Source organism: Labeo rohita, chromosome 8 (genome assembly GCF_022985175.1).
Source record: "Labeo rohita strain BAU-BD-2019 chromosome 8, IGBB_LRoh.1.0, whole genome shotgun sequence".
NCBI classification, from domain to species: Eukaryota; Metazoa; Chordata; class Actinopteri; order Cypriniformes; family Cyprinidae; genus Labeo; species Labeo rohita.
Genome location: NC_066876.1, coordinates 23096750 through 23124406, shown reverse-complemented (window position 1 = coordinate 23124406; position 27657 = coordinate 23096750). Strand labels below are relative to the sequence as shown.

Below are 27657 nucleotides of genomic sequence, written 5' to 3'. Positions count from 1 at the left end.
CTGGAAAGCATCAGGACACATTAGCATGTTCTACAAGTCTGATGTGGCCATATGCGTCCCTGACCATTTCTGAATGTGGTTTGCGTGATCGGATCGCCATGTGTTTCCATATGTATCCCATTTGCACCTATATTTAGCATGGTGCATATATGATTGCGATGTATGTTAATGCCACACACACAAACACACACAGAACACCCACGTTGGGGGGCAGGGCTCCAAGTTGCAGGTTCTTTTCTTGTCTTTAGGCTTGTTCTTCTTGTCGCAGAAGTGGTTGTATACCACCGAGAGATCGGCTTGCTTCTTGCACACTACCTGCTGGACTTGAACCCCTGTGACACAGAGAACAGTCTTCACTATATTAATCACAGTAGATTAGCATAAACCCTAATCATACAAACATAAAGCTTTGATGTCAGGACTGTTTCATTCTTGACTTTGTGTAAATATACAATCCCTGTGTGGATATTATGGTATGATGGTTGTGCCAGTTTTGTTGAACACTACAGCTCTGTTCCAAAATCTAGCGAGAAGCATTGCTGCTTACCACCTAAATAGACAGCTGCCTTCTGAACATCAAAATTATGCCCTAATCCACCTTATTTTTCTCATAAGAGTGGGCACGACCATTTGTACATTTTATGGGTCTGGCTTCCGGTCTCATCCGCGTCCAGCTGTTTTTAGCTGAACAAAACACCTTGTTTTGCTGCTTGATATTACAAATAGGTGTGTCTTACAATATTATTTTAATGTATTATCTTAATTATGAACACGCTGGTTTGTAGCGCAAACATTTTTACCATTTACTGCACGTTGTTTTTTTAGGGGTTCAAGCTCATAGCGCTGAAACCTGATTGTAGTTGTTAGAAACTGTAACAACTCTAAGTCATAGAGACTTGAAATTTGGAGGGATGGTAGTACTCACACCGCCGACCATGTGACCGAGGCTCACCACAATCGGCCTGACGGGGGCGCTACAGCGATCAAAATTACCAAATCACTCATAACTCCTAAACCGTCAGTCGCAGGTTCAAGTGCCTTATGTCGTTGGAATCCTTTTGCAATCTAGTCCTAGGTTTTTTGCCTGATTGGAACCAAACCAGTGCAGAAATATTCTCTGAAGAGTGTATATCAATAATTATCAAAAAAAGTTGAAAAAACATAAAAATGGCTATAACTAGGCAATCATTTGTCCTATCAACATGAAAATCGCTGTGCACGGTCTTGGTCCAAAGTGCCACAAGTGTCTATGGGGACATTTGCGCATCTCAAAAAAAACATGGCCACCATTAGCCGATGAAGTTTGAGCACCTGTTAGACAAGGTTAACGGAGGCCCATTGGAACGTAACTCAGTGGGCCTGTTTGACTCACAGCCCCAAAGGTCTGTGAGAAATTTGAAAGAAATCAGCCACTGGGGGCGGTATCACATTTTTTGAGGGCGACTCTCTAGGTCAATAATTATCAAAAATATGTTGAAATTTACCCGTCCAAATACACCCAAAAGCCTATAAAGCCTAAACGAAAACTCAAAACTTCACGAAACCCACTGAGCACATGCCACAGGTGATTGTAGACAAGCTTGCAAAGTTTCAGGGAGATCGGACCACAGCTGGCACTATAGCAGTCATAAATGTTATAAAAACATCATATTTCTATGGTAAGTAACCTGGATTTGACAAAAAATGCTTTTTTAATAATTGATTTAGGTGGTTACAGGCTTGCTAAATAATATGTCATGACTTTTTCCTTATGTGCTTAAACACCTAAAGTGCTTGAACCCCAGTAATTGCTACTTGTTCTCATTATTTCCCTATAGCAGCTAATGAAGCCCAATGGCTTACTTCCGCATTAAAGAATAAGGTGGATACAAAAACTAATTTCAGTCACATTTTATAGGCAAAAACAAATAAAAGACTGATATTTAAATTCTAATATTTAATTTAACAGTTGTTTTAAATTGTAATAATGTTTCACAATATTTACTATATATTTGAGCAAATAAATGTAGTCTTGGTGAGCATTAGAGTCTTCACTGAAAAAAAAAATTAATAAATAGTTTCAAATGCTGCAAGTGAAATTAGTATTAAATAAACAACATGCTAAACATTTTGAGATCTGGCTAAAAATTACATTTGACTGTTATTAGTAAACTATTATTGTTTTACATGTCATGAGTGTTACATTACAGCAAAGGTAATCTAAATTTAAAAAATGGTGAAATGAGCATGCATAATTAAATTTTAATTGTTGGCTGATATATATCTAATATGAACCAATAGCGTTAAAAAAAATCTGACATAGTCTGATAACTGATATGATACCAATATAATGTACATCCCTTTTTTAAACAACACTTCCCAGCACTGTAATCAGCATTTGGTTTTATTTTTATGTATTATGGCATTGTCTTCTCCATTATGGTTGTTAACTAAAAATCTTCATGATGCCTTAAAATGCTGCAATGAGGCAGCTCACTAGATTCTGGAGCAGTGTATGTTTTCAAAAGCAAATTAGTTCTGAGTCATAGCTAACAGTTTCTTATCAGCAAGATAAATACGGTTCATTAACTTACAAAGCATGAATGCAAGAATAAAAAGGAAAGAGCTTGAGGATAGGAAGTGACATCAAAGCTGGGGTCTTGGTGTACACAGTCCATGTAATTGTTTTATTCCCAGGCTTTCAAATGGTTCATGCACATCCTAACAGTCAGACATGGGAAATTTACATTGTTTGTGTGAACTGTACTGGGCAGCTTGACTTTCTTATGCATTTAGCAGTCACTGTGAATGTATACACCATTTAAATTAATTTCTTTGAGGAAAACTTTGCAATGCCTCTCTCAGACATTGAAACAGACACTAAAACTATGACAGAAAAACAGTCACCTCCTGCACACAGCGCTGAGCAGCGGGACCAGGATGTATAATGCCAGGCATAACTGCTCAGGGGATCTCTGTTGACAGGTGGGTTAAAACGGTAAAGGATCCCAGGATTTTCCTCACGGACCAACACCTGCAACACACCACACAACTGGACTGAACTGACTGATCAGACCATAAAACACTCAAACATTTATAATTTTCATTAAGTTGGACAGTTTGTACTGAAATTAATTAGCAATTGTTTTCAAATTGTTTACAATTGTTTACCCATCTTCCATTGCTATGACTCACAACACTGCAGCTGTGTCAGGTTGATCGAAATCAAGGAAACACATTGTTTACACTTCAATTAACCTACAAATAGCTTACTCATTGCTTTCTCACTATACTAAACTGGGATAGGAGAACAATGTTTATGAAAAATATCGAACAAATTACACACTTCAACTTTGAATAACATTTATACAGAAAATTACACTTGACCCACATAGCAAATATACTGCAGCTGTCTAAATTCTGAGGCATCTGTACCAACACCGGCAGTGCACAAATATCCTGCTTAAACAGACCACCCAGCATCTCTGAGTTACCATGACGATCAGGGTTATGTTGGTGGGTCCGAGTGCTTCCAGGGTCTCCGGTTCATTGGTGGGTCGGCGGTAGTGGAAGGTGGTTCCCGCGATGTCGAAGCGTCTCGGCGTGTCGATGGTCAACTTGCCGTTGATGAAGTACTGATCTCCTTTGCTCTTTAACACTATGGAAAGGGTTAATGATTAACGGGTCTCAAAATACAACAGACTCTTCGACACGGACACTGAACGACGTGCTAAATTAAGGTTTAATTATTTCTATTAACAGTTTTGTGTTCACTCTTAAAGGAAACCTCAGGTATTAAGACTTGTATGGCTTAATATAACATAAATGATGTCTCTTACTGAAATATGTAGTAGAATTTACTTTATTTAGAAAAAACATAATTTTATACATATTTTGGACTATGGGGGGCGCCATTATTTCGATGACATCAAATGGTTGCACTCTGTGAGCTACTGGCGCTACATGTTGCTATTTTTACCACAACGCAACTCTTATACGATGCCACATTGTGCAGCTTTTTGGTTGTAATTTTCAGGCGAAGGGTAACAAGAGAAGCAATGTAAGTCTTCACTGCTTTCCTAGCAATAAGAAGAGGAGAATAAAACTTCCTAAAGACCCGCGTCTTTGTTTTCTCCACTTTAGCCCTGATGCCTTTGAGGCTTTTAGTAGACCACAGATACTGAAAGAGCTTATAAACGGCAGAGACAAGAAACGCTAGATGCCATCCTGGCAGGATGTAAAAATGCGATGCTTGTCATGACATCGGAGCCACTGAAGGAGTTTCTCAATGTGGAATTTACTCAATATTTAAGGGCGTTTAGACTCTTGTTGTAAAAAATTGGTGCTGCATTTGGTTTAAGTCTGTGCTTATATTCATCACCAACTATAAGCTCTTTTAGTAGCTGTGGCATCGTATCAGTATTTTAATTTCCAAGTTGTTTATTCTGAGTTGTGTTGTGGTAAAAATAGCAACAGGTTGCGCCAGTAGCTTACCGAGTGCAACCATTTCACGTCATCGAAAGAATGGCACCCTCCATAGTCCAAAATATGTATAAAATGATGTGGATTTTTTTTTTTTTATAATGTAATTATTGAATGGTTTTTCATTTATGTTATTCTAAGCCATACAAGTCTTCATGCCCGGGGTTCTCTTTAAAACTTAAGCATTCGCTCTCAAAACTTTTGCGTTCTGCTGAGAACTTTGTGAGCAAATGCAAAACTGGTGATGGAAATAATATGAGATGGCAGGAAAACTACATTTCTATGCTTCTGAAAGCAAATGCAAAGTTTCTCAGGGGACCGCAATACTTTTGCAAGCAAATGCAAAACTGGTAATGGAAATGAGATTAGAGGAAAAGCTATATTTCTTCTCTTCTGCAAGAAAACTAAAAGTTTCTTGGAGGAACGCAAAAGGATTCAAATGTAATTTTTCAGACTTCAAAGTCTGCTCTGAAGACATTTATTCTCTCTGTCATTCAAAACAATCTGTGATCATTGTGATCTGTCTTTTGCTGCTGTGCGTTTTGCTGTAGTTATTACTATATTATACAGCACTTTGGTCAACCTTGGTGTGCGTTTTAAATATACACTGATTGATTGATTAACTGATCTTTTGTCCTCCCATCTCTTTTTTTCTTCCCAGGATCATATTATGCACTTGTGCAGTTACAAAACTATGAAAGCCCATTTCCGTCATGGAAGAAAAATTAATGCCTTAAAAAGTTGAAATTATGACATACTTAATCATAATTATGAGATAAAAGTTGAAATTATGACGTAAAAAGTCAAAATTATGAGATAAAAAGTCTAAATTATGACTTACGTAAGTCATAATTACGAGATAAAAGACGAAATTATGACTTAAGTCAAAATTACAAGATAAAAAGTCGACATTTTAAGATAAAACGTTGAAATTATGACATACTAAGTCAAAATTATGACTTTAAAAGTCATAATTATGAGATAAAAAGTCAAAATTATGACTTAAAAAGTCAAAATTACAAGATAAAAAATCAAAATTATGATTAAAACTTAAAAAGTCAAATTTATGGTAAAAAGTCAAATTTATGGATAAAAAGTCAAAATTACGAGATAAAAAGTCAAAATTATGAGATAAAAAGTCTAAATTATGACTTACCTATGTTATAATTACAAGATAAAACGTCGAAATTATGAGATAAAAAGTCAAAATTATGACTTACCTAAATTATGATTATGACTTAAAAAGTCAAAATTATGAGATAAAAAGTCAAAATTATGACTTTAAAAGGTTGAAATTGACAATGACTTTGTAAACACATTGGTCACAGGATAGTGGTCTAATGATAAACAGGACATTGCAAAGCAAATGAATTTGGCTTAAAACTGTTTGGAGGACCAAGTTCAATACACACCATATTAATAAAGTATAAACCATTTACAGACAAGCAGAATATACCCCAGAATATGACTACACGAAAAATAGTGACTGTATAAACAAATAATCTCATGAACACACACCTATTAATCAAGGGTTTACAAATGCATTTTGTAAAATCTTATAATCTGACTACCCAGGTTTAATTACCAGCCAGGGTGAAATATGAACAATATGTGAAAAGGCCGCAAGTCATCTTAGCTGAGCCATGAGGCACCTAAAGTCCCTTTAGATCTTTGCTTACAATTCAGCTGGGAAGCTTTTTACAGAATCCACTAACTCCAACAGTGTATTAGTTCTGCTTCCCATGAGAGGCTCATATTTGAGTCAAACCATGAAAAATTGTGTCTCACCCAAGTAATTGTGAGAGACGTTGAGCTCTTGGATGTGTATGAATACAGATCCTTTGGGGATTCTGACCACCTCCTCATAACCTAAAAGAGAACACACACACACAGACACACATACATGCACACATACATTAATCCACAGCAAGAGAACAATGAAGTTAGTAGTGCTTCACTGAGAGCGACTGTGATGGGATATGCAGAGGTTTGAGATTCCGACCGAATTCCTGGGCAACGTCCCTCAGTTCTGCTGCCCAACACACAACGTGTTTAAGGCCAGATTCCACCACAGGCCTGCAAACAACTCCAGCTTCTGACCAAAGAGCAAAAAAAAAGAAAAGAGCTAAACTAATTTTTCAATCCAGTCCTGCCACTGACACAGATTTTTGTTGTGAATAGTCAAAAGGCGATGAGTGTGCCACAAAGAATGAAACCAATAACATATGTACAACAGTATCAATAGAAATCTCTTGGTTCTGGTTCTGATTACCGATTACTGTTAACGATTTTGGTTCCTTAATGATTCCATTAACAATTATTGTACTATTTATGTGGAAGAAATATTTATATTGCATTTGTTGTCCTCAACAACAGAACTTATATAACAAATTTCTTGGAAAATATGCACAAAGGTGGACTAAAAGATTACATATTATGCTTTTTCACTTTTTGCATTTTAGTCAGTGTGAGGTGTGTATGTTTAGCTACAAAGTTACAAATCTCAAAGTCCACTCCAAAAGGAGATACTTCGTTTTTAAAAAATCCCTTTTCAAAAACTACAACGAACGGATCTTTAGGACTTTGGACACAAGTGTTTTTTGCAATCGAATGCAATTGGATTTATATTAAAAATTAACCTGACACTCCCAAGTTTTAGAACGGCATAGACGAGTGTTTCTCTTCATCAGTCCAAAACAAGTCCAATAAAGTGCATCCATCCATAAAAAAAGTGCCTCACATGACTCCTTGGGTCAATAAAGGCCTCCTGTAGCGAATAGAAGCGTTTTTATAAGAAAAATATCCATATTTAAAACATAAGACTTCAATCTAGCTTGCGCTAACAGTTGTACACAGAACTTGCTGCTTTGGCAAGGGGCGTGGCAGTACTGAAACACTGTCTAAGCTGTTCATCAATCGTAACGCAGTGGGACAGCTAACCAATCACAACACATTTTGTTTGTCGGAAGGTGGGCCTTCATCAAATCTGGAACTAGTCAAGCCATTTGTGCCAGGCTGGGGAGAAAGGTATTGTAATAATGTAAATTATGTGAAACATAATGTGTTTTTCGAACTACCAAGCATGAGAGCATGTTCTAGTACACCATCAAAACAAAATCAAGACTTTGTAAAAGAGCATAATAGGACCCCTTTAAATGCATCCCGATAACTAAATACAGATGGGTCATTCCGTGTCAAATCAACCAAATTTTGGAAATTTTGTTAACTTCGTTAATATTTTTTTGTAGAAAGACAAACATATGTAGTGATGATCTTGTGACTTTCTATTAACACAATTGTGGGCCATAAATATTATTTTTTCCAAAGTTTGCATGCCTGTAACTCTAAAAGTATTCAAGATATTTTAATATTCTTCTAGGTTTTCATTCTTCTTAAACTTTTCTTTTGAAATCTTAATTTTCAAGGCCCCATATAGTTCATTCCCATAGATATGGGGATTTCAAAAGTAGCTCCATGTTCAAATGGTTGAATTTTACTAATTTTCAGTTATCGGAAATCAAATGTGGTTTACTTTGCACACAGCTTATACTTAATGCATTTAAAGAGGAATGTCTGAATAATATATAATTTTGAAATTAGAAATGTATCTTGTTTCCTTCAATCAAAAGAACTGCATAAAAACATCCACTGAAAATTGTTGAGGCACATTAACTTGCTCTCAGTAGTCTATTCATAAGGTTCTGTATTTGATCTGTATCAGTTTCAGGTATATTTAAAAGAAAGGGTTTTGTTCATTTGTTGACACAGAATGACCAAGATATAAAAAAAATAATACATAAAATACAGTAGTCAACATTTGAAGTTCATAAAAACCTTTCATCAAAGTTGTCCTAAAGCCAAAACAATACTCGTTCTTGTCTTGGACAACTTTGAAGAAGACTTGAAGAAGTTCAAATGTTGACTATTACATATAATATAAAATAATAAAAAATACATTAAAAATACAAAGTATTTTATTTAACATTTGTTAAACACACTAATCATTCTCTTTTAAATCAGATTCACTAAGTGTTTCTGATTCACTGAACAGAAGGAGTTCAAAAGTCAATTTTTTCAGGAATTTGACTAGTCATGCAGGACACACCGACATGTCATATGTATGCATGCATATCTGATTTCTTTACATAATCAAAAATCCTTGTAGTTTTAAATAAATGGATTCTGTTACACTCAGATATACTAGAGTACTCAACACATACACACCTACACAGAAAGAGAGAGAAAGCAGGCAGACATGAACCATTAGTGGTCATTTGTGTGGACTGGTCAGTCAGTTGGCATTTTGTGGAGCACAATGCCTGGAAGCACCTCATTCATTGACCACATTTTTAAATAAACTGGGTTTCTTTGTGTTTAAATTGTGTTTGTACCCGCAAGAACCCTGAACTCAAAAACACAGCCGGAGCCAAGAATAGCCCATCATCTCGGCCTCGGCTAGCCACTGCGGTCAATGTTCTCCCGCCGCCCGCCCAGGGAGTGGCCCACTAGAGCTTCCTGCAGCTGAGAATAACCCTCAGTCTAGCACAGAGCCAACAGCCTGCCATTCAACAACACCACCCACACCAAACCAGCTCATATCCAAACCACCGCTGCAGCATCACAATCTACATTTCAGTGTCATTTACCTGCTCACTATTCCTTTTATGGCAAAGCTAAATTTTTTAAGCAGCCATTACTCCAATCTTCAGAGTTGCAAGACCTTCTGATTTTGTGCTTAGCATTATTTCAACTCAAACTATTGTGCTGCTTAATATTTTCGTGGAAACTCTGGTGTTTTTCAGATCTCTCCAATCTCTCACGAAACCCTAATCCTAACTGAAGTGTGTCTGTTTCAGAACAAACCATCGGAAGGAATTCTGCATGGCTGAGATCCTGTATCCCAGCGTTTATGACTTGGGCCTCGCATGTGAGCAGGTAATTATGAAACGCCTTTTCAGAATGGCTGGAGCCCCTGTGTACCCCTCAATAGCAAGGCAGCTGTCCAACACATATCTGACCTGAAGCACGATGTTCACCGCACAAACACTTAAAAACATTGTTTGAGTTTCCATAAAGTCATTATATAGCTTCTCTGAACACATCTAAACTCTGAAGAGGGCCAACAACAGGAATTGTGGGCCCCTTTACTGTATATTACTCTGGGTTCCTTACCTTTTTTAAGAATAAAAAAATGTAAACATTGATATGACCTGGCAGAGAATGCACATGTTCTGATATGCCACATTACATCGGTAAATATTTGAGGAAAAAAATAAAGTGATAGTAAAATGTTTATATTGTTACCAATAAATAAACAAATAAAATTCCAACATTCCATTTCCAAAATTCCATTTTCCATTTAAATTTTTCTGGATTACATTTTTTCGATTTTTATGTTTATAGACTCAGTTTTAACGATTAAATTAAATTCTATTCATCAAAAAGCACATCTAATTATTTAAAATCATGAAACTTAATTAAAAAAATATTTGTACAGTTATTTTTTTTAACCAAATTCTGTTTTCCAATAATTTTCTGGATCCCTTTTTAATGGATTCATTACATTTTAATAATCAAAGCATCTCTAATTAATTGATTTTATTTATTTATTTATTTTTGGTAAATATGTCTTTATAAATAATGTTTTAATAATAATTTTATTGGTAGTAGTAGTACTATCACAGTTTATTCAAGCTAAACCGAACCTTTTTATTTATAGGTTGCTGTGAAAAACTGTAAGTTACTGTATTTGATAAGACAATAGTTTTTCTCAAACGAAATGGTAAAATACTTATGAAGTGACTCTCAGAGCAGATCATGTACTCATACATTGAGGCGGCAGAGGCTGAAAACACCACAAGAATTTGGCAAATTCTGTGACATTCCGCGTTATACAGTAAATTCCGTTTTTATGACTGGATTCCGCAATTTCGTCTGCGTTTTACGCCTTAAATATATATCACAGTTCCACAAAAATATTAACCAAATATTTTCTCGAGCACTAAATCAGCATATTAGAATAATTTCTGAAGAATTATGTGACACTGAAAACTGGGGTATTATTTTAAAAAATAATAAAACAGCAAACAGTTATTCAAAATTCAAAATGTAATAATATTTAACAATAATACTGTTTTTACTGTAGGCATTTATTTTTTCTCCCTACTTAGTTTGAATTAGCCACCGTATTGCATTTTCCTTTTTACTTTGTTTTTATGCATTTCATTCTTAGTTTGTGGATTTTAGTTCTCCCTACTGTACTTTGTAAACACCCTTTTAAAAGCTATTATAAAAAACAACGTTTTACTTGTCTCTTACTGTAAACTCTCTTACTGTGTATTTGGTTTTGAACTGTGCCATTAAACTGCTTTTGGCTTCCATCTCCATCCTTCCTTCTCTTTTATGGTGAGCTGATTTTCATTTCGTTCTTGACAACATGACTCAATCACTTCTCGTGCCTGTTCTGTGTCAAAACATGCCGCAAAGCAATTAGATTATTTTTTTAGAGAGGGTGGAGGGCTTGAAATATTAAAACAGCTTGCAATGCATTTGTGGATTTTTGTAATAGTGAAATGCACTGATTTAATTATAGCATTAGAAACCTCTAGAATCGTATCCACCTTTTCACCTAATTAACTACAGTCTTGTCTCAAAATGCAAGTTGAATTTAAAGTTTTCCAGTTAATTGAGAAGCGTGTTTACTGACAACTCTCTGGACACAGGCTGAGAAAGCACTAAGTGGAGAACAGGAAAGCAGAATTATCAAGGGCTTTAAAGAGGTCTGCGTGCGCCACCGAAGGAAGGAGCAACAGTCTCTCTTATGTCCTGGACAATCCAGTTCACTTGGACTTCTGGGTTAGATCCAGGCCTCAAAATACTCCCCCAGATACCAGAGGAACTTGCCAAGGCTGCTCCCAGTACCTCAAAGCATGTCACACACACACATTTCTGAGGTTTGAGGGGGGAGCTACTCAATTCAGGCACCAGGCTTGTGTTACTTCAGTTAACAAGAGAAATAGCAGTCTCACATGTGCATTTGCAGGCTTCACTTAACCATTAACAGAAAAAATATTAGCCATCATCTCAAGGACACTTAAGGGAAATTCACTTAAAATAAATTTATGGCTCGTCATAGTGTTGTTTATCTGCACATGCGGTAATTACGCAATTGCTACTGTAAAATTAGGCCGTAATGTTTAGAAATACACCCAGACTACAGACAATGAAGTGTTTCTTCTCAAGTAGTTTAAATAATTTCTATACAAAGACATTCCTTTTAAATAACCCTTTCTATGGGCGGTAATAGTGATACTTTGAATTGCTGTTCACAGCAATAATGGGACATCTTTCTAACTGAAACAAAATCATTCATTAAAAATAAAGAAAATATAAGGTGGAACTTGTATTTATCGATTCCTGTTGGGTAAAAAGTAATTCCAGAACTGAGTCAGACTGAATGAGTCATGATGTGACTACAACAATGACATCAACAAACAAGCAAAAATGATTCAGAGTGAAAGCAAGTCTTCATTTCTGAGGATTTACAGTTGGTGTTAATATACGACTCCCTAAGATTAAAATAAATAATCAGCGAAGGAATTGTGCTTTAACCTGCACACCGGCCCAGAAATCAACTATTTTAGCTCTACTTAAAAGCTGAGAGGAATAATATTTTAGCTCCCAACTCTGCTGAAATGAGTTTTGGTTAAGCATTCAGGGATCAGATTTTAACACCAACTGTAAATCCATAGCCATAGACACTCTACCTCCGTCAAGAAAAAAGCTGTTTTACTGAAACTATCCCATTGAGGGCTTGCATTTTAACACCTAAAACATCAGTTCATGAGGCTGTTGGTCTGAAACGGAACTGTCGGTGGAAACTTTTCGACGCCCGGGTCCTCAGTGAGATAAATGGTATTTCAGCAATGTTTCTTTCGCACATATTGTTACAAATTGTTCCAGTTCAAACTGAAATGCACACACTCAGTACCTCCTTCAGACAAGGAGTCATTGAAGACCCCCTCAATGACCTGGCAGCTGCTCCCATCTCCTCCACAAATGCGGCAGCGATCTTCCCGAACATCCGAGCCCAGGATCCGGTCACAGCCCACGTGCTGCAGATACACACACATATTTAGAGAGGTCAAAGGTCAAGGCGAATTAAAAAAATGTGAACTTACAGCAGAAAAGGAATGTAAAATTTGCAGATATTACACTAAATACATACATAGATTTGCGTAAATTCTAATCTTTATAAAAGTTATAAATCACTTATATGTAATATTACAACAGCTTTAAAGGGGACATATCATGAAAATCTGACTTTTTCCATGTTTAAGTGCTATAATCAGGTCCTCAGTGCATCTACCTACCCAGCAAATGTGAAAAAGGACAACCCAGTAACCTTGTTTTTGTAAGCCTTTCTCTGCAAGCATGTGAAAAAAAGTCGACTAAAGGAGAAGTCCACTTCCAAAACAAAGATTCACATATAATGTACTCACCCCCTTGTCATCCACGATGTTCAGTCGTAAAGAAATTGTTTTTTGATGAAAACATTTCTGCATTTTTCTCCATATAATGACCGATATGTTACCCCGATTTTGAACTTCCGAAATGCAGTTTAAATGCAGCTTCAAACGATCCCAAATTCAAGTGTAAATGATCCCAGCTGAGGAAGAAGGGTCTTATCTAGCGAAACGATCGGTTATTTTCATTAAAAAAAACACAGTTTAAATACTTTTTAATCTCAAATGCTCGTCTTGCCTTTCTCTCCCTAAACACTGTGTATTCTGACTCAAGACAGTTAGGGTATGTTGAAAAACTCAGATTTTCTCCCTTAACTTCAAAAATCTTTTTAAAATCATCCTACATCGCTGCAGAAGTACCGACACAGTCTTTGCAAAGTAAACAAAAAGATCAAACACCCTTAACAAAAATGGTAAAATAGTGATATAGGACAATTTTGAAGTTGAGGGAAAACATGAGATGGGAGTTTTTCGACATACCCTAACTGTCACGAACAGTCCAGGCAGAGTAAGACAAGACGAGCGTTTGGCATTGAAATGTATATAAATGTTATTATTAAAATAACAGATTGTTACACTAGATAAGACCCTTCTTTCTCGGCTGGGATCATTTACATTGATTTGTGATCGTTTGAAGCTGATTTAAACTGCATTTTGGAAGTTCAAAATTGGGGCACCATACAAGTCCACTATATGGAGAAAAATGCTGAAATGTTTTCCTCAAAAAAAATTATTTCTTTACAACTGATGAAAGAAAGACATAAACATTGTGGATGACAAGGAGGTGAGTATATTATTTGTAAATTGTTGCTCTGGAAGTGGACTTCTCCTTTAATCTGTACATTTCCACCCACGGCACCGCCATTTTTGTTTTCGCAGCCTCAGAGGAGACAACAGAGCAGTGGATTTATTTATTTACTGTATATTACGCTGTTGCCGCAAAGATCTAATATAAACATTCAATTTCTTTCCCAGCTGTTTACCTTTACCTGTTTTTGTAACTCGTGGGTTTTTAACATATACTTGTGTGTATTTGGCAGTTTAAGCACAATAAGACACGAAAGAGAACACATGCTATTTCTGTGTGTGTGCTTCGGATGTGTGCGCTCAGAAAACCGCATATCACAAGTTTAAACTAATATGGCTTTAAAATGCATGATTTAAGCACAATTTGCATTTAAAGAGTCTTGCAGGAAAACAGAGTTTCTGCTTTCACTCAAAATAGGCATTTTCAAAACAAAGTAAATGATCCGTGAGGTATTTTGAGCTGAAACTTTACACACATTTTTATGAAACTATTGTTCATGCTCTATTTAATAAATTATACTTAATATGAAATGTATTAACTTCACACCATTTACAGACAAACAATACAATTTTAGACACAGCATACATAAAGGCATGTGCTCTGCAAAATACTTACTGCTTGAACTGGAACTTAATTTAAAAACAGACATATTTTTTTCATATATTTTAGTCAACAGTATGTATTCTGCACTATGACTCCAGACCACATGAATATTTCAAGGTACAAAGCAGATGTTCAGATTTTCACAGAATAAGTGGTTTTGTTGTGCTTTGGCACTCTTTTTGAAGCTTGAAAGCTTCAGATATCAGTACGTTGTTTAAAATTAATTTCTATTTATTCATATTATTCTCCATGTTACTGTAAAATGTTAATAATTGGTAAATATGTCTATTCTGGCTTAACCTGTGTTGTATTTATGTGTGCACTAGAAGCTAGTGTGCAAGCAGCTGGCAATAACCCTATTTTCAAACTGATCTCATGACGAAAAACGTACCTGTGAAAACATTTTATCGCAACACGCAAAATATGTATTGCACGTTTCGCATCATATTTGATTCGAAATGTCCACTGAGTGGCGAGTTTGTTTTTTCCCCGGAACAGATGAACATACATATGGTACGTTTTATGTGACGTTGGTTTTGTTCGTGTCACTGCAGCTCTGACTTGAAATGTCCATTAAGTAGAGGTGTAACAGTACACAGATTTCACGGTTCGGTACGTAACTCCGTTCAGGGTTCACGGTTCGATACAATTTCAGTACAACAGGAAAAAAAAAAAAAAAAAAAAAAAAAAAAAAAATCTACTGCGTTAGATTTCTTTTCATGTATTTTTAACAGACAGTAGTACAAATTTAAAAAAAAAATTCCACCTACATTTAAAAATAAATATTATATCAAATTATAATGTCATATATAGGCTACAAAATCTGCAGTACATACATACATACATACAAGGAATAAATACTTGACATATATTAATTTAGTTAACTGTTAGACAAGGGGGGAAAACAGTGCGACATGTATCGTAGCCTATATTTGCTGAGTTTCAGTTCAGTTTTGTGACAGAAAGGAAACTCAAATGGCAGAAAGCGACATTCTATTTGTTTTTTGTTTAAGTTGATTTTGCTGGTATGAGGAAAGTTAAAGTAATCGCGCCGGCGCACACAAACACAAAACATATACATAAGCGCACCCGCCTCACTGTGTCACCGTAGGAACGCGTTAGCATTTGGATACATCGTCAATATGAAAATATTATCCAATATTTGGATTTCTGACGAATGAGAGAGGTAGGATACAAGAGCACAAAGCTCCATTTCGCAAACAGTTGAGTGTGCAACACTTTAAAGTAACATTATACTCCTTTGTCAGTGAGAGACGCGTTCAGAATCAGCACATGGCCACTGTCTAGTGGTCTTTGTTTTCAAGTATGCAACTCCTGGCATTCGCTGTTCTTCTGCGGTAGGTTATCAAACAGCGTTGCATTACTGTGGGCGCCCCCTTCTGGATTGAGAGTGAATTGCCTGTATTCGTTGTAAGGCTTCATGCACCGAACCGAGATGCCCGTACCGTGACGGTTCGGTACGAATACATGTATCGTTACACCCTTACCATTAAGTGCCGCTTAATTTTAAAATAACCATCTGCACTACACCTAAACTTATCCGATAGTATGAACAAAAACGAATGTGACGTAAAAATTCAGTTGCAAGCATGCAGTTTTAGCTTGTTTTTCTATCTCTCATCTTTCAGCTCTTTAATCATGAGTCATGTTTTTGACAGGACCCAAGGATTCCGCATCCTAAATCCAATTTCATCCCGCCTGAGCTACATTGCAAGCTTGTTACACCTGGCAAGCGAAGCATATGGAGCTGTAATCATAACTGTGTACGAAAACGATTACAAGTGCTCGCTGTTTTACCGCCTCTAGTGTTTATTTCTGTTGGAAACTGCAGTGATATGTACTTATTGGTACGTATTTAGCGTCTCGCGAAAAAGTTCCCACAGGTACGTTTTTGTCATGAGATCAGGTAGCCTATTTTTAATTTTAATTCTCGTAAGTTTCTTTTTTCTATCCCACATAGAAAAGTAAGTCAAGGGCTCAGATGGTGTTAACAAATTTAACTAATCACATGTATTAACATGTTACTTTTGATAGCCCTAATAGAAACATCACGGTTTGACGTATAATCTCAAGAGCAATCCCAGAATTTGACCGATCACAATCCATTATCACTGACATTGTGCAAAGTTTCCCCAAAGAGGCCAAATCTGCAGAAAATCCAGACCATTAATGAAGAAACCGAAGAGTCTCTGCTGTCAGCATGTAAAAGGTAACACACAAAATGAACTCAGTAAACAGCAGACCTGAAACTGCTTGAGACTTTCCAAATCCAGGCCTGTGCAACTTCACAAAAATCCAACTAAAGCTCCAAAGACTTTTGTTGACCTGGCCTAGATTCCATAACCTGCAAATGTGTGACCTATTTCCTCACAACAACAATGGTAAGTCAGTGGCCGCTCGGAGCGGGCTGGGCATGTCCTGCGCTGGACCGAAAAGAGCCGAGCTTTGGGACACGTGGTTCCATGGACTGCTTTTAATGCCTTGTGCTTCAAAGCTTTCGCTTTCATAATCAAACCCTTATTGTTTGGAAGCTAAGCCACTATGAGGCTGCAAACACTACTTTGATTTCTCCCCCTGCTGTTCTTCGGTTTTTATATGCACCATAAATAAGAAAGCAGAGAAAACGAGTGAGGGAAGGAGATGGAGGAAAGAGAGGAGGGAAGGAAAGAAATGGAGAAAGGGTGAGAGCTGACGGCGGGGAGGGAGGGAGAAGTCGCTGTGATCATGTTCAGCTGCGTGTACTGAGGACAGATGGATCTGGGGGGTCACCGAGTTCTTGCAGCATTCAGAGCAGAGCAGAGCGGGGCTGGACTAAACTGAACTGTTGATAAAAACAACCATTGGTCTAGACAACAGCGCAAAGATAAACCAACCAAACTCGCTCCAAAGGCGCACATGCAGCCTGTCCTGTGCAGCACAACAAAACAGAAAATGAAGTACACTACAGTTTGCATTATGAAACATGCTAATGAACAACATATTTTAAGCCGTTTTCACACTTTGTTTGATTGTTTGCAACAAACCAGAGTTCAGTTTCAGCTCTCTCCAGCTGCTCTCTCTTCACATTGTACTACTGGGTCAGAAGAACCCATCATCAACACAAGTACAACCATGAACACCAGAGGCAGCTGTTTACCATAGTAACTAGCTAATGAATGGATGAGTATGGCAACTTCAATGTTTTATTCATGTTTTGTCGCTTTCAATTTTCCACTAAAACATTATATAGAACAGAGCTTGCTTTTAGCTGCCATGGATGTATTACCAAAGGTCATTTATTTTAGGTGCCAACACTAAAGAGGTATATTTTATTCATTCATTCATTCATTTATAATAATTATGATTTTTTGTAAACTCAAACACTTAACATTTAATTTAAATCATAACTAAATTTGATCATTCTTTTGTGTAATAATTATAGTAGTAGCAATGATAGTAGCAATAAAGAAACATTACCATTTAATGAAAATTATAATTATAAGAATAGACCACATCAAGACCACATTTATGTCATCAAAATACAGTAAAAACAGAAATATTTTTTAAAATCTAGTGTATTACTGTGATGGCAAAGCTGAATTTTCAGCAGCCATTACTCTTTCTTATTATTATCAATGTTAAAAACAGTTGTGCTGCATAATATTTTTGTGGAAATCATGACACATTTTTTATCAGAATTCAGAAGTTCAAAAGAATTATTTGCAATGTTTTTTGCACTTCTTTGCTAAATCTTTTGTAAAATTATAAATATTTTTACTCTCACATTTGATCCATTTTTGCATCCTTGCAAAATAAAAGTGTTAATTAAATAAAAATGGCATTTGTCAAATTATTATTATTATATTATTATTATTAATATTTTTGTTGTTGTTGTTGTTGCTAACCATTTTCCCTTCATTACATAAAAACATACAACAGTCTGGAAATTATACAGCTATAATGCAACTGTAAAACAAAGCCATATGATGCAAAACATAACTGACTGGGTTGTAGCTTAACACATTGTTACTGATGCTTTTAAAAACATTTTTCAAATGATCCTCCATAAATCAAGAAACTCAAGAAACATTTCTGATTATTATCAATGTTAGAAACAGCTGTGCTGCATAATATTTTTGTGGAAACAATGACACATTCCTTATCAGGATTCTTTCAAGAAAGTGCTATTTTCTGCACTTATTTGTTAAATCTTTTGTAAAATTACAAATGTTTACTGTCACATTTTATAAATTGTTTGCATCCTTGCAAAATAAATGTATTAATTAAAATAATTAAATAAATTGAGCATTCTTTTGTGATGCCATTTGTCAAAATATTATTATAATTACTGTTGTTGTTAATCATTTTTCCCTTCATAGCATAAAAATATTCAACAGTCTGGAAATTATACAGCAATAATGCAACAGTAAAACAAAACCATATGACACACTGATGTTTTTAGAAACATTTTTTCAAGTCACTTTTGCAAAAGTTTATGTTACCCAGCTAGATTCTTTCAAGAAAGTTCAAAATAATTATCTGCAATGTTTATTTGCACTTATTTGCTAAATCTTTTGTAAAATTACGTTTACTGTCACATTTAATCAATTTTTTTGCATCCTTGCAAAATAAAATTATTAAATAAAATAATTAAAATAATTAAATAAATGGAACATTCTTTTGTGATGGCATTTGTCAAAAAGTATTATTATTATTTTTACTGTTGTTGTTGTTAATCATTTTTCCCCCTTCATAACATAAAAATATACAACAGTCTGGAAATTATATAGCTATAATGCAACTGTAACACAAAGACATATGACACATTGATGCTTTTAAAATCATTCTAAGTCACTTTTACAACAGCTTATGTTACCTAGACAACATTACTTTGGTGACAATTCAGAAAAATTGCACCAACAGTGTAGAAAACATTTAAAAATGTGGTGATAATTCAGAAAAAATTGGAGCAACAGTGTAGAAATCATTTAAAATTGTCTCAATTTACATCAGGTGGCCTTAACTACTCTGTATACATGAAAAAATAAGTACAATGTACTTATTGTGTTCCTACAATGAATGTTTTGCAAAACACTTTTGCTACTATTACAGTTAAGGTTAGGGACAGGTTTAGTGGTAAGGGTTAAGGTGTAAGGGATATATAGTCTATAGATCTATAGTGTAAATATAAATGTAGTTACAGAAATTAAATTCAGATGTAATTACAAGCAGGTATTTTTTACAAACAGTAAAAACTAGTAAAAAGTAAAAACTTATGTTTTGTTTTTTTTGCAATGTTGTACAAGGGCAATAAACAACATTTTTGGAAGTAACACAACACTGCCCCAAAACGGCAAGTTTTGGCCCAACACTCTCTCACACTGGTCCCAGGACAGCAGCCTATCCTTATTGTTGAGCCCTAAGTTATATAAAATCAATTTCAAACCAACCAAACAATACTTAACTCTGCTGTCTAAAAAGCTTTAGCATTATAGCATCCTTAATAGTTACTGAAAAATGTGGTGAGGAGCAATGGAGTTAACAGTTCAGAGCTCTAATTAAATCCAGGATGCTCCATATTGCTACAATAATGTGTTAAGAGATGTGGTGGATCTATGTGTCAAGAGGGATTTTTTCTCTTCTGTTCTGTCTCTTGCTCTGGCAGACGTTCAAGGCCAAAAAAAAACAACAACTGAAAAAGTGTATTATATGAGCACTAACATCTGAAGACTCTCAGATATATATACACTTGAAGAACAGAGTTTGTAAATGTCTCACCTTACACTCGCCATTAACACAAACGTCCAGAGAATCATCCCTGCAAGGTGTGCCGTCCACCACAGCTGGAGCGCGCTCGGTGTAGAAGTTATAGCCCTCTGCCAGGCAGTTCAGCGAACATGACTTCACTCCACCTGCGGCCAAAATGTGCAAAACATCACACCTCATGAGCTATTTAGTCAGAAACATTACATACTTAGAAAAAGAAAAGAGTTGGCAGATACTCAGTATGACATATATGGAGTTGAAAGTTGCATACTATAGAAAAGACAAAGGAAGCTAGTTATGCTAAACATCAGCTGAAACTGACCGACATAACCTCATGAGCATCATGGGACATCATAAAATCTACAAAGCTACTAAGTGTGCATATGGTATATGGGACCGAAATTTAATATGACACGCGCTGTAAGTAATTCTAATGCCATTATGCTTTTGCTGCTTGTACAGAACTGACTCCTCATGTGTTATGCATTGTTAACTTTACAACATTACACAACGGCAAAACAAACTTGAAAACAAACTGCTGGCAAATTTGCTCCGCAGTTTAATGCGCCTCCAACAATGGAGACATGTGAAAGGCATATTTCATGCAGCCAAACAGAGCTTTATAACTATACTAACTCTGTGGGACGGCTGCCAGCACTCTGTAGAGCTTCATGGCTGCATGTGGTATTTTAATGAGCTTGTGGGGTTTATGTAAGTTAGTTTATTCTTCCACTGCTGTTACATCCTTGAGTAGCTGAAGGGAAGGGGGGGTCTGGGGCACATTTTCGATGGTTTGCTTATAGATAAAGCAGCTGAAACGCATATACACATACTTGCTTAATTTCCCGTCTTCTCTGTAACGGCACTACAAATTTGAGAAACAAAGAATAAAGCACTATGGAGGGGAAAACAGCCTCTCCCAGCACATTCCCTGAGAGACAAAGAAGAAATCATGCAACTCACATGATGTGTGAGGAAAGAGGAGACTGACAGCATGGAAGCTCGGTGGCTTTAAGAAAACACAGTATATATCAAAGTCATTTATATGTGCCAAATGTCTTTAGACCAGCACTTTTATAAAAAAATGATTGAACATGGTATGTTTGAGTTAGTGCAAAGCATGACATATGCTGTTGCCAACAGGTGGCACTATGATAATAACTGAACATTAGTCTTTAGATGTCTTCAGGCCAGGACTCTTACCAATGTCCAGATCAGACATTGTATGGCTGAGCTACAGCACCTTCTATTCCTATGGCGAAACACACCCTTCAAAGAAAACTCGAGGTCTTCACAATTTAACATCACAAAGGCCTTAAGAGTAGACTGACCAAATATGTTGATGTCATTAAATCTCTATGAGGAGTTTGTTAGAGTGTAAAACATGGCACTTCCTGTTGCCAGCAGGTGGCGCTATGACTATAACTGAATATGGTCATGGGCATGTGTTCAGGACAGGACTCTTATCAAACATGTGAATTTTGGTGCAGAACGGACATTTTAAGCCTGAATTATAACAACTTCCTTTTTCATGGCGAAATGAAGTTTGTCAGACAGCCAACGGACACGCCCTTCAGCGAAAAGTCACGATCTTCACAATTTACAGTCACAAGGGTCTTTAGATAACACTGACCAAATTTGTTGTTGATCCTTTTAAATCACTAGGCAAAATGGCAAAAACTGCACAAAACTTAGAGAAAATTCCCAATAACAGACTTCCTGTTTGGACCTTCTTGTAGGTATTGGTGTGTTACATGTGTCTACCGAATTTCGTACATTTATGTGAAACATAGCTCGAGAGCCACTTCGTTGACATTTTATAGGTGGCGCTATCGAGCCATTTTGCGTCACCCACTTCCAAAACCCATATCAGGTGTAAATTTTCATCACTTTTGGTGTGTCAGCAAAGTTTCATGAGTTTTTGAGCATGTTTAGGCCCTCAAAAATGCGACTGATTTTGGAGAAGAAGAAGAATCCGAGCAATTCATTCAGTGCTCGGGCCATAACTAATATCTAACAAAAACTGGACACAGAACAGCTGTTATCTTTAACAGGAAGACAAAGCTGAGTATCGTCTCCATAGAAATATAAGTTGTGTCTCTGTGAATAATATGACCTGGAGGAAGCATACATAATGCAAAAAGAAGAGCACCCAAAACGGAACCCTGAGGAACACCATAAGAGATTTGTGCACAAGATGAGAAACATTCACCTACATTAACTTCCTTGAGGTAAGAGGCAAATCACTACTACTCTACTGTGTCAAATGCTACCTGATCCCATGACGAAAACGTACCTGTGGGAACTTTTTCGAAAGATGCAAAATACGTACCAATAAGTACATATAACTGCAGATTCCAACAGAAAAGAACACTAGAGGTGGTAAAACAGTGGGCATTTGTAATTATTTTCGTACACAGTTAAGATTACAGATCCATATGTTTCATTTTCCGGATTCCTCGGTAGCTCAGCCAGCACATAATTGGACTTAGGATGCGGGATCCTTGGGTACAAGTCCCGTGAAAAACATGACTTGCGATGAAAGAGCTGAAAGATGAGAGATCGAAAACCAAGCTAAAATGGCATGCTTGCAATTGCATTTTTGCATCACATTTGCTTTTGTTCACTACTATCGAGTAGTTTTAGGTGTAGTGCAGATGGAACGTTATTTTAAAACATCACGGAGCATTAGAGTTATAGCGCCCCTCAATGGACATTTCAAGCTGACGCGTACAAAACCAACATTACATGAAATGTACCATATGTATGTTGATCTGTTCCGGGGGGGAAATGAACACTCTTTTAGCGCCACTCAGCAGACATTTCACATCAAATATGTCATGAAACATACATGGCGGTACATATTCCGCGTCTTGCGAAAAGTTCCCACAGGTACATTTTTGTCATGTGATCAGGTTGGTCAAATGCTGCACTTAAATCAAGCAGGATTCAAATACAGCAAGAACCAAGAGTGAATAAAATGTCAGAACCTTCAACAACGCAGATTGTTAACATGATCACATGGTCACATGATCCTTCAGAAATCATTCTAATATGGCAATTTGGTGCTCAAGAAACATTTCTGATTATTACCAATGCTAAAAATAGGTGTACTGTCGGCGGCGATAGCCTTGTGAGCAATGCGCCGACATATGGAGCATATGGTGCAGTTGCACCTCAGGGGTCCCAAGATCGAATCCCGATCCCCCCCACCCCCCCACCCCTCTCTCTCCCACTCACTTACTGTCATATCTCCACTGTCTTATCGAAAAAAAAAATAGATGTACTGATTTTTTTGTGGTAACCATGATACATTTTTTATTAGGATTCTTTCAGGAAAGTTCAAAAGTTTTAGATGGATGAACTTTTTTGGGCTTCAAACCCCTCGAACCGCTTTTACCGCCATTATAAAGCTTGGAATAGCCAGGATATTTTTAAATACAACTCACTTGAGGGTGAGTAAATCATGGGGTAATTTTCATTTTTGAGTGAACTATCCCTTTAATTCTACAAATGCTGTATTCTCTTCCATTCCTTCATGCTCTGTCCAGTTTTTGAAAGCAAGGATGCACCTTACATAAAAGCCTCCTAAGAAATGGGGTCAGGTCAGCCTGAACCAGGCTAATTATACAGTTGTTCTAATATCTGATTAGTTATCTACACTGTAAAAAATAAAAATCACAATTTGTTGAGTCAACTTAAAATAATTTGTTACCCTGCTGCCTTAAAATTTTAAGTTCAGTCAACTAAAATAAGTTTAGTCAACTTGAAATGTTAAGTTGTACTAAGTAACAACTTAGATATTTGTGTTTGGTAAACTTAACAGATAGGTAAGTAACCCAGCTGCCTTAAAATTTTAAGTTGATTCAACTCAAATATCTAAGTTGTCACTTAGTATAATTTAACATTTTAAGTTGAATAAACTTTTTTTGAGTTGACTGAAATTTTAAGGCAGCCAGGTTACAAATTATTTTAAGTTGACTCAACAAATTGTTTTTTACAGTGTAGTCATTAAAGCAACCTAGGGACTAGTCGATTTGAAAAATGTGGTTTTGCACTTAAAAAGTCTAAACGACTAAAAAAAAAGACAAGAACAAAAGAGGGACATACTGTACATTTAATATAGTGTTAAAAAGTGCAGAACTCACACACTGTACTCTGTATTGGTCATGTGACAGAGAACAAGGAGTTAAATGACTCCTAATCCCACTCAGACTGGTACCAATACGTGATTTTGTCCCTACTCTAGGCCTCCTTTATATTACGCTGGACAGGCTGGTGGGTCTGAACCCATTCCCCTTGCCTGTACCTGGCAGCGGTGGCGTTAAAACTCTGCGTAATCTCACTTTGGCTGTCTTAAGACCCGCTTGCCTTATCAGTAGGATCACATCTACCACAGTCTTGACGTTAAATAATAACTCTTCCACTAAACGCGTTTTATAAACCTAAAGGGGGCAGTTTTTTGAGCTGCTGGCCAATTTTCTGTTAGTGTTGGACTAATTTGATAAGGTCCTGGGTGCCTGTGAAAACATATACTGAAGCAGGCTTACGATGGAAACTGCGCATCCCATGAGGCTTTGCTCTGGAAGGGCATAGGTGTATTTTTGAGGTGGCTAGATGAAGGCTTTACTGGAGTGTATGGGTTTCGGGAGGTTCTGGCGCGAAAGAGAGGGTACAGCCAAAACATGAGGAATTGAATAATGTATCTCACAATGTAACACGCTTGACCTGAACTTCGACATAAGTGATAAAGCATGATTTTAATCTTTTCTGGACTCATTACTTCAAACTGACTGCCAAAAGTTAACACAAAGGCTACATTTACAAGTACCCGATTAAAGCAGTACAGCAATTAAGTTGGAGCTCATGTAAACAGAACCCTATGATTATAATAATGTGATCATGACAATGATTAGAGTAACTATAAATCACAGTAAAATATGTGGAGTAACTTATTGGCAATAATCAGACTATTCATGTACACTACAAAAAGTTCAGTGTCAGCCGGATTTTGTTGTTGATTTTTAAAGAAATTAATACTTTTATTAAGCATGGATGCATTCAATTGATCAAAAACAACAGTAAAGACATTTATATCAAGGCTGTCAATTATTACAATGTTTTTATCGAATTAATTATGCGAGGTGGTGATTAATTTATCGAATTATGAGACAAAAGCACAGCATACTACTATGTGAAATGTTTACTGCATACTGTTATTAAAATATAACAGGCGGTATGCAGTATAAAAACAATACGAGAGGTGCACATAGACAGACAAAACAAAGAAACCAATGCTAGAAGTGAAAGAAAGGTCTAAGGTCTATGTGCTACCTTACCCTACAGCAGGGTAATACAGCAGTCTGGTGCTTATTTTAACAGCTGCAAGGGATTTCCATTGTAAAATCAGCTGACTTGATGAAAGCAGCACTTGTAGCCTGCAGTGGGCTTCTCTCTGTAAGCCATTATGTTATTGGAGGGGCAGATTAAAGCCAATGTCCTTGACGTCCAGCTTCACACTCATCAAAAGCAGGACTTTAAGCCGGGGATTCTGGGAAGCTGGCAGTCCGCAGCCCGGCATATGGATGCCAGACAGTTATCTGCAGTTTCTCTCTCACTCATTATCTCTCTCTCACATCCGTGTTGGACCTGAGCCAGTGCAGAGATTGGTTCTTTAGAGCATGGTGGTCTAGTCCTAATATCTAAACCACCTTCCGAAGCCCTAAACAGCTTTAAACAACAACAACTGAGCACTTAATCATGAAAGATGTAGGTAGGTAACTAAGCTTGGAGATCTTGTGATTCTGTTCAGTTCTCAGCACAAACATTTGCATTACTTAAAGGGATGCATCAATATCAATCTACATTTTGTGACAATGATTACAAAAAAGTCTCCCCTTAATAGTCCAGATTTGTATATACAGTTGAGGTCAAAAGTAGAAGTCGACCGATATTGGATATTACCGATACTGATAACTAGGTTGGACCACATTGGCCAATACCGATTAATCGACCGATAGTTTTTAAAATGGATACTGAATGGAAAACAAATAGTGCTCTACTATTTAAAAAAAAAAAGTAGCTTACTGAACCATACTTTGTAAATGAATAGAAATATTAATATTAATTATATATTGATCATTACAGTTAGTTCATTATTCATTGATGTTAACAAAAGCAACAAAAAAAATTAAAATATATCAGTAAATGCTGAAATTAGCACACTCTAACAAGGAACTTAATGTTACAAATGGACTCATATTGTAAAGTGTTATTATTACATCAACAATTAAGCTAAAGATGGCCATCTTTAAATATCTACACAAAGTCCACAATATTGAAATTGCATACATATGCATAGTGTGTACTTTCACAATTTAACTGCTTCTATTCTAGAACATTTGTGGTTATCTAATCAAAATATAAAAATACGTTAGTCACACAACATGCAAAAGTGCAGCGCCGTGTCTAGAAAAACTCGCAGCTATCACACACACTGGACACGTCGCGTTCAATTTATTTTTTTAAATAAGATATTTCAAATAAAAGACATTATATACTCCACAAAAGTTTACATACGTTTAATTCTTAATACTGTGTTGTTACCTAAGTGATCCACACCTGTTTGTTTATGAGTCCCTTGTTTGCCCTTAAATGTATGATTTTGATATGCATCTTTTCACACTGAGGACAACAGAGAGGCTCATGTGCAACTATTACAGAAGATTCAAATAATCACTGATGTTTCAGAAGGAAAAATTACGCATTACGAAATGGGGGGGGTGAAAACTTTTGAACGGAATGAAAATGTGTACATTTTTCTAATTTTGCCTAAATATCATATTTTTTCAACAGAAGATACTTACATGTTTCCCAGAAGACATAAGTTAAATTTACCCTGATCTTCATACTCAAAAAGTTTTCACCCCCCAGCCTTTTAATGCATTGTGTTTCATATACTAATACATTATCAATGTCAAAAGTTGCATGTGTTACCGATGCAGCAACATTAAAAATGTCATATTTATGGGATGATACCATTGTGGCGTTGATATATTTCACATCCTCATTTCGTTCATTTGGCAGGCACTTTTATCCAATGGTACTTATAGTGCATTTAAAGAAAAACTGTAGCTGTTTAGAGTAAAAACAGGCTAATCAACGTGACACAAAACAAAGTGACACAACCAATACGTCTCAAACCAGATGCTACAAATGACTACGTACTTACCACCCCTGTATGGCTTCCAGGTGTAGAATTTCCCCCGAAAGGGAACGCTGTCAAAGTCCGAGCACTGAATCTCCCGAAAATCCTGCGATCCGGCCGGGCACTCCTAATCCACACACAAATAAGTCAGTCTCAGAATATAGTGGAGCACGGCAACTGTGAATCATTTTCTACTACTGGAGTATTTAGTCTTCAGTCATGTCAACTAATTAAGAGGAATCCATCCACAAACAAACCAAAGTTTGTGTATATTCGTAAGTATTTGA

At 36.4% G+C, this 27657-nt stretch overlaps 1 protein-coding gene across 1 annotated transcript in view; it reads right to left on the bottom strand.

Moving 5' to 3' along the window:
- Window positions 1-27657, bottom strand: part of adamts10 (ADAM metallopeptidase with thrombospondin type 1 motif, 10) — a 70502-nt gene that overhangs the window by 7931 nt on the left and 34914 nt on the right. Inside the window, exons 15-21 of the mRNA XM_051117836.1 lie at window positions 27395-27497; window positions 20176-20309; window positions 12452-12575; window positions 6250-6330; window positions 3474-3637; window positions 2887-3013; window positions 203-332 (exon numbers count right to left, since the gene is read on the bottom strand). Of these exons, the coding sequence (XP_050973793.1) occupies window positions 203-332; window positions 2887-3013; window positions 3474-3637; window positions 6250-6330; window positions 12452-12575; window positions 20176-20309; window positions 27395-27497 (863 nt within the window). The remainder of the gene's footprint in view (window positions 1-202; window positions 333-2886; window positions 3014-3473; window positions 3638-6249; window positions 6331-12451; window positions 12576-20175; window positions 20310-27394; window positions 27498-27657) is intronic.